Below are 12,708 nucleotides of genomic sequence, written 5' to 3'. Positions count from 1 at the left end.
TTTAGTTATGTCAGGAGAAAAGTTAAATACACACCTTGTCAATCCATCTTGTATCTTTTATATGTAAGTGTATGTGCAAGTATAAGTCATCCGAATAACCCACATTCACAGAAATATATACAAGATGAAAAGGCAGAGGGCTATGTACCAGATGAAGGAACAAGATAAAACCCCAGAAAAACAACTAAATGAACTGGAGATAGGCAACCTTCCAGAAAAAGAATTCAGAATAATGATAGTGAAGATGATACAGGACCTCTGAAAAAGAATGGAGGTAGAGATCGAGAAGATGCAAGAAATGTTTAACAAAGATCTAGAAGATTTAAAGAACCATCAAACAGAGATGAACAATACAATAACTGAAATGAAAACTACACTAGAAGGAATCAATAGCAGAATAACTGAAGCAGAAGAACTTATAAGTGACCTGGAAGACAGAATGGTGGAATTCACTGCTGCGGAACAGAATAAAGAAAAAAGAATGAAAAGAAATGAAGACAGCCTAAGAGACCTCTGGGACAACATTCAACTCACCAACATTCGCATTATAGGGGTCGTAGAAGGAGAAGAGAGAAAGGAAAGGACCTAAGAAAATATTTGAAAAAATTATAGTCGAAAACTTCCCTAAAATGGGAAAGGAAATAACCACCCAAGTCCAGGAAGCCCAGATCATCCCATACAGGATAAACCCAAGGAGAAACACGCCGAGACACATAGTAATCAAATTGGCAAAAATTAAAGACAAAGAAAAATTATTGAAAGCATCAAGGGCCAAACGACAAATTACATACAAGGGAACTCCCATAAGGTTAACAGCTGATTTCTCAGCAGAAACTCTACAAGCCAGAAGGGAGTGGCATGATATACTTAAAGTGATGAAAGGGAAGAACCTACAACCAACATTACTCTACCCGCCAAGGATCTCATTCAGATTCGTTGGAGAAATCAAAAGCTTTACAGACAAGCAAAAGCTAAGAGAATTCAGCACCACCAAACCAGCTCTACAACAAATGCTAAAGGAACTTCTCTAAGTGGGAAACACAAGAGAAGAAAACGACCTACAAAAACCAACCCAAAACACTTAAGAAAATGGTCACAGGAACATACATATCGATAACTACCCTAAATATGAATGGATTAAATGCTCCAACCAAAAGACAAGGGCTTGCTGAATGGATACAAAAACAAGACCCATATATATGCTGTCTACAAGAGACCCACTTCAGACCTAGGGACACATTCAGACTGAAAGTGAGGGGATGGAAAAAGATATTCCATGCAAATGGAAATCAAAACAAAGCTGGAGTAGCAATACTCATATCAGATAAAATAGACTTTACAATAAAGAATGTTACAAGAGACAAGAAAGAACACTACATAATGATCAAGGGATCAATCCAAGCAGAAGATATAGCAATTATGACTATATATGCACCCAACATAGGAGCACCTCAATACATAAGGCAACTGATAACAGCTATAAAAGAGGAAATCAACAGTAACACAATAATAGTGAGGGACTTTAACACCTCACTTACACCAATGGACAGATCATCCAAAATGAAAATAAATAAGGAAACACAAGCTTTAAATGACACAATAGACCAGATAGATTTAATTGATATTTATAGGACATTCCATCCAAAAACAGCAGATTACACTTTCTTCTCAAGTGTGCACAGAACATTCTCCAGGATAGATCACATCATGGGTCACAAATCAAGCCTCAGTAATTTTAAGGAAATTGAAATCATATAACGCATCTTTTCTGACCACAATGCTATGAGATTAGAAATCAATTACAGGAAAAAAAAGTAAAAAACAGAAACACCTGGAAGCTAAACAATACGTTAGTAAATAACCAAGAGATCCCTGAAGAAATCAAAGAGGAAATCAAAAAATACTTAGAGGCAAATGACAATGAAAACACGATGATCCAAAACCTATGGGATGCAGCAAAAGCAGTTCTAAGAGGGAAGTTTATAGCTATATAAGCCTACCGCAAGAAACAAGAAAAATCCCAAATAAACAATCCAACCTTACACCTAAAGGAACTAGAGAAATAAGAACAAGCAAAACCCAAAGTTAGCAGAAGGAAAGAAATCATAAATATCAGAGCAGAAATAAATGAACTAGAAACAAAGAAAACAATAGCAAAGATCCATAAAACTAAAAGTTGGTTCTTTGAGAAGATAAACAAAATTGCTAAATCATTAGCCAGACTCATCAAGAAAAAGAGGGAGAGGATTCAAATCAATAAAATCAGAAATGAAAAAGGAGAAGTTACAACAGACACCGCAGAAATAAAAAGCATCCTAAGAGACTACTACAAGCAACTCTATGCCAATAAAATGGACAACCTGGAAGAAATGGACAAATTCTTAGAGAAGTATAACCTTCCAAGACTGAACCAGGAAGAAATAGAAAATATGAACAGATTAATCACAAGCAATGAAATTGAAACTGAATAAAAATCTTCCAGCAAACAAAAGTCCAGGACCAGATGGCTTCACAGGTGAATTCTAGCAAACATTTAGAGAAGAGCTAACATGCATCCTCCTCAAACTCCTCCAAAATGTTGCAGAGGAAGGAACACGTGCAAACTCATTCTATGAGGCCACCATCACCCTGATATCAGAACCAGAAAAAGATACTACAAAAAAACAAAATTACAGACTGATATCACTCATGAATATAGATGCAAAAATCCTCAACAAAATACTAGCAAACAGAATCCAACAACATTAAAAGGATCAGACACCATGACCAAGTGGGATTTATCCCAGGGATGCAAGGATTCTTCAATATATGCAAGTCAATCAATGTGATACACCATATTAACAAATTGAAGAAGAAGAACCATATGATCATCTCAATAGATGCAGAAAGAGCTTTTGAGAAGATTCAACACCCATTTATGATAAAAACTCTACAGAAAGTGGGCATAGAGAGAACCACCTCAACATAATAAAGGCCATATATGACAAGCCCACAGCAAACATCATTCTCAATGGTGAAAAACTGAAAGCATTTCCTCTAAGATCAGGAACAAGACAAGGATGTCCACTCTCACCACTGTTATTCAATGTAGTTTTGAAAGTCCTAGCCACAGCAGTCAGAGAAGAAAAAGAAATAAAAGGAATCCAAGTTGGAAAAGAAGAAGTAAAACTGTCACTGTTTGTGGATGACATGATACTATACATAGAGAATCCTAAAGATGCCACTAGAAAACTACTAGAGCTAATCAATGAATTTGGTAAAGTAGCAGGATACAAAATTAATGCACAGAAATCTCTTGCATTCCTATACACTAATGATGAAAAATCTGGAAGAGAAATTAAGGAAACACTCCCATTTACCACTGCAACAAAAAGAATAAAATACCTAGGAATAAACCTACCTAGGGAGACAAAAGACCTGTATGCAGGAAACTATAAGACACTGATGAAAGAAATTAAAGACGATACCAACAGATGGAGAGATATACCATGTTCTTGGATTGGAAGAATCAATATTGTGAAAATGACTATACTACCCAAAGCAATCTACAGATTCAATGCAATTCCTATCAAATTACCAATAGCACTTTTTACAGAACTAGAACAAGAAGTCTTAAACTTTGTGTGGAGCACAAAAGGCCCCGAATAGGCAAAGCAGTCTTGAGGGAAAAAAATGGAGCTGGAGGAATCAGACTCCCTGACTTCAGACTATACTACAAAGCTACCATAATCAAGACAATATGGTACTGGCACAAAAACAAAAATACAGATCAGTGGAACAGGATAGAAAGCCCAGAGATAAACCCACACACATATGGTCAACTAATCTATGACAAAGGAGGTAAGGAGAAAGACAGTCTCTTCAATAAATGGTGCTGAGACAACTGGACAGCTACATGTAAAAGAATGAAATTAGAACACTAACACCATACACAAAAATAAACTCAAAATGGATTCGAGACCTAAATGTAAGACCAGACACTATAAAACTCTTAGAGGAAAACATAGGAAGAACACTCTTTGATATAAATCACAGCAAGATCCTTTTTGATCCACCTCCTAGAGTAATGGAAATAAAAACAAAAATAAAGGGGACCTAATGAAACTTCAAAGCTTTTGCACAGCAAAGGAAACCATAAACAAACGAAAAGACAACCCTCTGAATGGGAGAAAATATTTCCCAACGAATCAACGGACAAAGGATTAATCTGCAAAATTATATATATAAAGAGCTCATGCAGCTCAATATTTAAAAAATATTTATTTTTTAAATATTTAAAAAATATTTTTAAAAAAACCCAGTCCAAAAATGGGCAGAAGACCTAAATAGACATTTCTCCAAAGAAGACATACAGATGGCCAAGAAGCACATGAAAAGCTGCTCAACATCACTAATTATTAGAGAAATGCAAATCAAAACTACAATGAGGTATCACCTCACACCAGTTAGAACGGGCATCATCAGAAAATGTACAAACAACAGGGCTTCCCTGGTGGCGCAGTGGTTGAGAGTCTGCCTGACGATGCAGGGGACACGGGTTCGTGCCCTGATCTGGGAAGATCCCACATGCCGCAAAGCGGCTGGTCCCGTGAGCCATGGCTGCTGAGCCTGCGCGTCCGGAGCCTGTGCTCCGCAAGGGGAGAGGCCACAACAGTGAGAGGCCCGCGTACAGCAAAAGAAAAAAAAAAAAAAAAAAAAGAAAATGTACAAACAACAAATGCTGGAGAGGGTGTGGAGAAAAGGGAACCCTCTTGCACTCTTGGTGGGAGTGCAAATTGATACAGCCACTATGGAGAACAGTATGGAGGTTCCTTATAAAACTAAAAATAGAATTACCATATGATCCAGCAATCCCACTACTGGGCATATACCAGAGAAAACCATAATTCAAAAAGACACATGCACTCCAGTGTTCATTGCAGCAATATTTACAATAGCCAGGTCATGGAAGAAACTTAAATGCCCATCGATAGATGGATGGATGAAGAAGATGTGGTACATACATACAATGGAGTATTACTGAGCCATGAAAAGGGACGAAATTGGGTCATTTGTAGAGACATGGATGGATATAGAGACTGTCATACAGAGTGAAGTAAGTCAGAAAGAAAAACAAATATTGCATATTAACGTCTATATGTGGAATCTAGAAAAATGGTACAGATGAACTGGTTTGCAGGGCAGAAATTGAGACACAGATGTAGAGAACAAACATATGGACACCAACGGGGGAAAGCGGCGGGGTGGGGGCCGGGTGGTGGTGTGATGAATTGGGAGATTGGGATTGACATGTATACACTGATGTATATAAAATGGACGACTAATCAGAACCTGCTGTATATAAAAAAAATAACAACAACAAAGTATAAGTCATCCATGGAAAGTTTTGGCTTTCCTTATTTAATTCAGTCCATTTCCTAGATGTGTATGGGAGGGAGATGTAAGAAGTTATCCAAGGCTGAAGAAGCCATTTTAATATGCTGTCACTAATTTGAACTATAGCTCTAAATCTTCACCTATATCTGAATCTACCAAAAGCAAATCCATTGGCCCAAAATTCTGAAGTAATTTTTTGCCCCCAAATTCCTGTGTCCATTGTTACAAGTGTATTTTCTCTAATATTCTCAGAAGACAACTTCACTTGATTAAACAGAATACAATCTCTACAGGTACCCAAACTCCTAGAAACATTTCATAAATAATGGCCCAAATATGAGCATGGCAAAAAATACTTTTATTAGAAGTCATAAAATGAGTTTTTATTTTCAGGGAGAAGTTGTTGAAGTTACATTTGTAGGTGCTAACCCGAAGAATTCAGCAGAGAACAAGGTAAGCATCATTGATTCTTTGTACAAATTTAAGTCCACTTTTTAGCCTTTCATTTACTTAAGTATACCTACAGAGCTTAACAAAATAAAGGTAAAATGTTCCAACTTACTTTTCATCTTATTTTGTAGGTGTGAGGAAATTTTCAGTGGGAACAGTTAACGTAGAGTTGAGTCTGGGAAAAAAGCCCACAGGAAACATTTAACTGGTTCTACTTACGATCACATATAGCACAATGCATAGAGAATGGCATTGTCTCTTGAGATGATGAAGATTTGAATACAGTTCCTATTTCCATATTCCAATTTTAAAACTCTATTGAATTTGGTAAAATAATCCTAAGGCCAGTGTGACATGTATCTTTGTCTCCTCTCCTCTTCTCCTGCACTCCTGACTCTGGTCCTGCCTCTACTGTTGTGGAATGATCATGGATCCCTGGGTGGACGCTCTACTGGCTTGGAGCCCTGGCCCATGCACTTTACTTTTTCTTGCATTGGCCATTTCCCTAGTTTTTGCTACTGGCACTAATATGGTATTTATTTATTAATCTTGAAAAATGACACAAGAAATACAGATCCCATGTAAAAACAGACAGTATAGAAGTGCTTAAAATAGAACGTGAAAATACCTCCTTTTCATAAACATTTTTAGAGGTAATCACTGTTGACAGTTTGTTACATATCATTTCATAGTTTTTTATTTTTGTCATATGTATTTATATATGTAATAAAGTATATATAATATATCTATGAATAAAGTAAAGTTATTTTACTCCTCTGTAACTTCCTTGGAATGTTCATATGACTACACAAGCAATAACCAGACTCATTTGAGTTGTAAAAATTCAAACAACAAAGAAATATATAGAGGAAATAGAAAGTGGGTTTATGAAAGTGATTTCAAGGTCAGATTTTTTCATAGGGTGGAGAATGCATTCACTTTATCTATGAGCCATTCTTCCCAGAGCCCACTGTCACTTACAATCCAAAATACCTTTCTTCCAAATAAGCCTTCCCATCCCTGTTTATTAAAATATGGTTATTCCTTTGATAAAAATTGTGACAATATGACATTTTCAAATATGATATTGGGGAAATTTTTTCTACCACTTGGGCAGTCAACATGCACATGTTTGAAATAACTTCTCTAGGCAGTCAAGTCATGCCAGAATATTTACATGTTTACAACATTACTTTCTAAAGATATTAAAGTGTTGTAGCAAGACTGCAGGATTAGCTGTAATCTGACATCCTTAGGGTAGAGAAATATTATCATCATTATTGCCATGGAGAAACAAGAGACTAAACTGCTTAAAGCGCTATAATGAGAATAGAATTAATTTCTAAGAATGTTTTGGGACTTGGCATAAAACAATTTCTGGTGCCCTTTATTTTTAGTAATCATCACTTCCTCACCACTATTTATTGAATGCTTACTCTTTGCAGGTACGAGGCTAAAGTTTTACATACATCATCACATGAATCTAATTTAATCCTCCCTACTGCCCAATGAGTTATGTTTTATTATCCCTGTTTTACAGGTGAATAAACTGAGGCTTAGAGAGATTAATTAACCTGTATGAACTAATTATGTATCTGGAAAAGATTAAGGTTGGGAGGCGAGGAGAGGATGGTCACATAGTTCACACATTCAGCATCCTAGCCTTGTCCTCTGATCTGCACTCTAGACCTATACACTGGGTCCTACTCCACCCTATCTCCTACTCCATTGAAGGCCTTCCCAGTGTCACTCTGCCCTAAATGGCCATGAACAGTTCTCTTTGAGAGTCACTGTGGTTACGAAAACTTTTTTTATTGAATATAATCCATTAGGTGAGTAATTGAAGAATTTTAAATAATCCCATGGCCCAGCTATAAGTAGGTGATCCATTCAGCATTTATTTGAACACCTGTAAATTACAGGGTTGTGATGGATAAAGGTAAATTAGACACAAGTCCTGCCCTTAAGGGCCATAATCTAAAGATTTTTAAGGAAAATTGGAGATTTATGGCCTTTGTATATTTTAATTTATTATGTTATTTAAATATATGCTTTATTTGAAGCTGAATTCTTGGCCTAAAACAAATTACTATAATTTTCCACTGATGTGGAAATTTTTATTTTCCACTGGGAAAATAAAATCTGCTTATGATGTGGGTTTCTAGGAATCCATTATGACAAAATATAAGGGTCGCTTATAGCACCCTAGGAGTAGGAAGATTTATGCATCCTTTTCCATTCTTTCACTAAGGCAGGTATATTTACTAATAATTCACTTACCTGGAGATGAAAAGATGAGGAAATTTTCCCATTTTCCCTCCTAAATCTTGAGGTGAATAGAGAAGGTCTTGGAATACAGATCAGTAAACATGTCATGAAACTGTTTGCTGCGTTTTCTAAATCTTGTTTTATTTCATCTCTTCTTTGCTCTAATTCCCAAAATTTTCTCTCAGCTCTAAAATTATGCTTCATTCAGCTTTCTAAAGAAAAGCCGTGCTTTTTAATAGACTGGATGAATTAACACTCTGAAGACATTGCATAGAATGTTAAGAGGAACACCTAAGGATTTGGATGAAATTCTAATACACGTTCATAACAGATATTGGGAGGTTAGCAATGGTCAACAAAGGGGAGTATGGGGTATGTACAATGTACAAACACGTTTCTTCTGTGACTATGCAGTGTCTGATCAGTTATATTAATTGCATTTCAGACCCATCAGACCTTCCTCACTGTGGAGAAATATGAGGCCACATCAGCAACATGGAAGATAATGCATAATGATGCCTCCTGGGAGACTCGGTGAGCACGTTTATTGACTATTTTGTTTTTCAAGCCCTGAAACGAGTTGGTTAGTAATGCAGAGAAGACAAATGGGAAGACTGGCTCAGTACATGATATTAATGATACCAAATTCCCAAGGAGCCTTCTGGCCATATTTAGTTGATTTATTAGATTTCATTTTGATCCTCTTTTTCTACAAAACAATGTGGTGTGTGCTTCTGTAAGATTAGATGCTAATGAGGTTATGACCTCAATTCTTATAAACATCTGTTAGTGTTGTCTTTTTCCATGGTCACAGACATTACCCCTAAGAGCTGGTTAGCCTTCCTGCAAAGTGGTTGAAAGGGCTGCTGGGTGAAGGTGTTGAGATGGCTCTGTAGAGCCCAACATCCCTTCTGGGAAAATAACGAGTCCATACCTACCATGTATTACATGTTTGTATATGGTCAATGATTCTTCATTTGAATTACTAAAACACAAGAAGCTTGAGTGTTTAATTCTTACTGACCCAAGGAGGAAAGGAATGTGTTTATGGAGTTTCCTCAGAGAAACATCTCTCTGTGCTTTTTGTTATCAAATACCTGAGCTGAATAGATAATGTAAAGATTTGAAAATATATTTGAAGTAAGAAAATGTTTCCGTTCCTAACTCTGTAAACTTCCTACCACAGGACAGTAGCATGGACATGGGCAAAATTTTTGGCAATTTGTGTCTAATTCAAACCACTTCAAGCTAAGTGATTATTTGTATGTTGGTTTGGCTCCCATGGTTAACTGAAAATAGAGATATGACCTTGTTGTGGCCTATTTGATAGCCATTCAAAAATATGGGCATAATGTTTCTTCTGATCTTTAGGACTCTAGGGTATAGGTAATCTTTAAACAAGTAATACATACATATTTATTGCCAAAATAAGGTTATATGGATGACAAAAAAGGATGATTTGTTTTCAAGAGCCCACAATCAGAATAGCATTCAACACGGAGGATATGTGTAGTCTTCAGCCTTGTTCAACAGCAGCAGTATCACCAGCTATTTACTGAAAGCACTGGACCTGTCACTGAGGAAACATAGGATGCTGAGCACACCCTCTCTGCCCAGGGGATTTGCCCTCCACATAACTGAGAGTATCAGTTAGTTAGCCCATGGTAGCTTGCTGTATCTAGGAGAGTAGCTGAACTTCCTGCCATGGTCTACAAGGACCAACGTGATCTGACTCCATCTGTTTCTATCATCTCAGCCACTCTTCTACAGTTCACTCTGCCCTGATCCTACTCACCTGTATCCTGTTCCGTGGCTGTACCAAGTCTGCTCCTGCTTCAGACACTTTGCATTCTCTCTTCCTTATTCCTAGAATATTCTTCCTCTAGACGTGTGTGGGTTCAGTTTAAATGACATCTCCTTAGGGCTCCCTCTGTCCTACTTCTTCATTTCACTTATAAATTTAAAAATTATTTGTTGGTTTACTTGTTTATTGCTTTCTTCCTATCTCTGCCCTAGTAGAACATAAACTCCATGAAACTTTGGACCACGTCTGTCTCACTCGCTATGGTATTCTCAGTACCTCCAGCATAGAGTCTGGCACATGAGCTAATGAAATATATATTTTGAACAAATGAATCTAGATGCAAAAAGGAGTGTCAAGTTGAAGCAGAGGATGGCAAGGGCTAAAAGGATGCTATAGCAGTTTTAAAGCAGGGGACATCCTGTGTTCTGAATATCAAGTGAGGCTACCTGGGATAGATAGAATTTAAGTAGCTAGGTAGAACAAGTGAAGATATTTCTACAAATGGCTGTTTCTTAAAGGTCTGCTTCTAGGAAGTATTTACTGTTTTGTTCATTGCTATACTCTCAATATCTAGCATAGTGCCTTGCTTATGGTAGGTACTCCCTTCCTATTCATTTAATGAATAATCATACACTTTTCTAATCACACATTTTTAAGAGTAAAATTGGGTTTGTTTGTTTGTTTCCTGCCAACAGTTTCTATTGGCACAAGGGATTAAGGGGTCATAGCAATGCAACGATACAATGGCATATTCCAGATACTGCCCAACCTGGAACCTACAGAATAAGATACTTTGGACACAATCGGAAAAAGAACTTTCTCAAGGCTGTCATACTTCCGTTTGAAAGCACTCCCTCCACTTTTGACGTTGTAACTACTTGGTGAAAAGTTGACAAAGATAAAAAAGTTGATAAAGAGCAGCTGTACTCTGTATGATTTAAATAATCAATTTCATGTGAATGTAACCATTATGATGACTTCAATAATTGTCCTTGTTTGGGGACAGATAGTTTACTACTAATGGGACAGGTGTGTGTGTCTGTCTGTGTGTGTGTGTGTCTGTGTGTGTGTGTGTGTGTGAGAGAGAGAGAGAGAGAGAGAGAGAAAGAGAGAGAGAGAGAGAGAGACATGTGTATGTGTCCCATTTACCTTTGCTCTAGTAGATTTTACATCATGGTCTGCTGCCTAAAGCATGATTTCCCTTGGAGCCCTGTGGTTGTTTAAAGAAAGAGTTACCCTCAATATGAAACCTCTGAAATGTTAGTGAGAGTGGTTAAAGATGTGTGAACAATGTTTAAACTATTTATTTATAGAATTATGGAATGATAGCACTTAAAAAGTTTAAAGAGGTCATCTAGTTGGATCCTTCATTTTACAGATGGGAAAATGAAGTTTTATGGATTTAAGATTAGCATAAGGCTAGGACCTTGTCCCTCAGTCACATTTTTAAAATATTATATAAACATTGACCATAAATGTATAAGCCCAGTTAGAGAAAATTAGCATGCCAGTTTTTCTATACTGAGTGTAGCTTTTCAAAGAAGTCACCCTGGAGTTGATATGGCTGATCCAGAGTTTTGTTGATGTTCAAATCATTTCTGGAATTGCCTTCAGAGCCCAATTATGAGAAAGTCAGACTTGTAATATTTTGGTCATGCCCTGTGTTTCCCTAGGTGCCCTTATCCCACTGAATTGTGTCCCGTATTCCCAAGACTTGTTCTAAGTGATTTTTGATTGTTTCACTAATCAAATTCACCCCAAACCCACAAAGTTTTGCTCTTAGTGTAGATACTAAAACGAAAAAAGAATGAAATTAGAACACTCCCTAACACCATATACAAAAATAAACTCAAAATGGATTAAAGACCTAAATGTAAGGCCAGACATTATCAAACTCTTAGAGGAAAACATAGGCAGAACAGTCTATGACATAAATCACAGCAAGATCCTTTTTAACCCACCTCCTACAGAAATGGAAATAAAAACAAAAATAAACAAATGGGACCTAATGAGACTTAAAAGCTTTTGCACAGCAAAGGAAACCATAAACAAGACAACCCTCAGAATGGGAGAAAATATTTGCAAACAAAGCAACTGACAAAGGATTAATCCCCAAAATATACAAGCAGCTTATGCAGCTCAATATCACATAAACAAGTAACCCAAACCAAAAATGGGCAGAAGACCTAAATAGACATTTCTCCAAAGAAGATATACAGATTGCCAACAAACACATGAAAGGATGCTCAACATCACTAATCATTAGAGAAATGCAAATCAAAACTACAATGAGGTATCACCTCCCACTGGTCAGAATGGCCATCATCAAAAACTCTACAAACAATAAATGCTGGAGAGGGTGTGGAGAAGAGGGAACCCTCTTGCACTGTTGGTGGGAATGTAAATTGATGCAGCCACTATGGGGAAGAGTATGGAGGTTCCTTAAAAAACTAAAAACAGAACTACCACATGACCCAGCAATCCCACTACTGGGCATATACCCAGAGAAAACCATAATTCAAAAAGAGTCATGTACCACAATGTTCATTGCAGCACTATTTACAATAGCCAGGACACAGAAGCAACCTAAGTGTCCATAGACAGATGAATGGATAAAGAAGATGTGGAACATATATACAATGGATAAAGAAGATGTGGCACATATATACAATGGAATATTACTCAGCCATTAAAAAAATGAAATTAAGTTATTTGTAGTGAGGTGGATGGACGTAGAGTCTGTCATACAGAGTGAAGTAAGTCAGAAAGAGAAAAATAAATACCATATGCTAACACATATATATGGAATC

General features: G+C 36.9%; 1 protein-coding gene across 4 annotated transcripts in view; it reads left to right on the top strand.

The window, feature by feature from the left end:
• Positions 1-10,815, top strand: part of ASAH2 (N-acylsphingosine amidohydrolase 2) — a 121,250-nt gene extending 110,435 nt beyond the window's left edge. For all 4 annotated transcript variants that reach the window (XM_032609339.1, XM_032609340.1, XM_032609341.1 and 1 more), the window contains 3 exons: positions 5,770-5,829; positions 8,540-8,628; positions 10,594-10,815. In XM_032609339.1, coding sequence (XP_032465230.1) covers positions 5,770-5,829; positions 8,540-8,628; positions 10,594-10,783 — 339 coding nt within the window. In that variant the 3' untranslated portion in view covers positions 10,784-10,815. The remainder of the gene's footprint in view (positions 1-5,769; positions 5,830-8,539; positions 8,629-10,593) is intronic.
• The last annotated feature ends 1,893 nt before the right edge of the window (positions 10,816-12,708 follow it).

Source organism: Phocoena sinus, chromosome 16 (genome assembly GCF_008692025.1).
Source record: "Phocoena sinus isolate mPhoSin1 chromosome 16, mPhoSin1.pri, whole genome shotgun sequence".
In the NCBI taxonomy this organism is placed as follows: domain Eukaryota; kingdom Metazoa; phylum Chordata; class Mammalia; order Artiodactyla; family Phocoenidae; genus Phocoena; species Phocoena sinus.
This window is presented reverse-complemented; position numbering and strand designations above follow the sequence as displayed.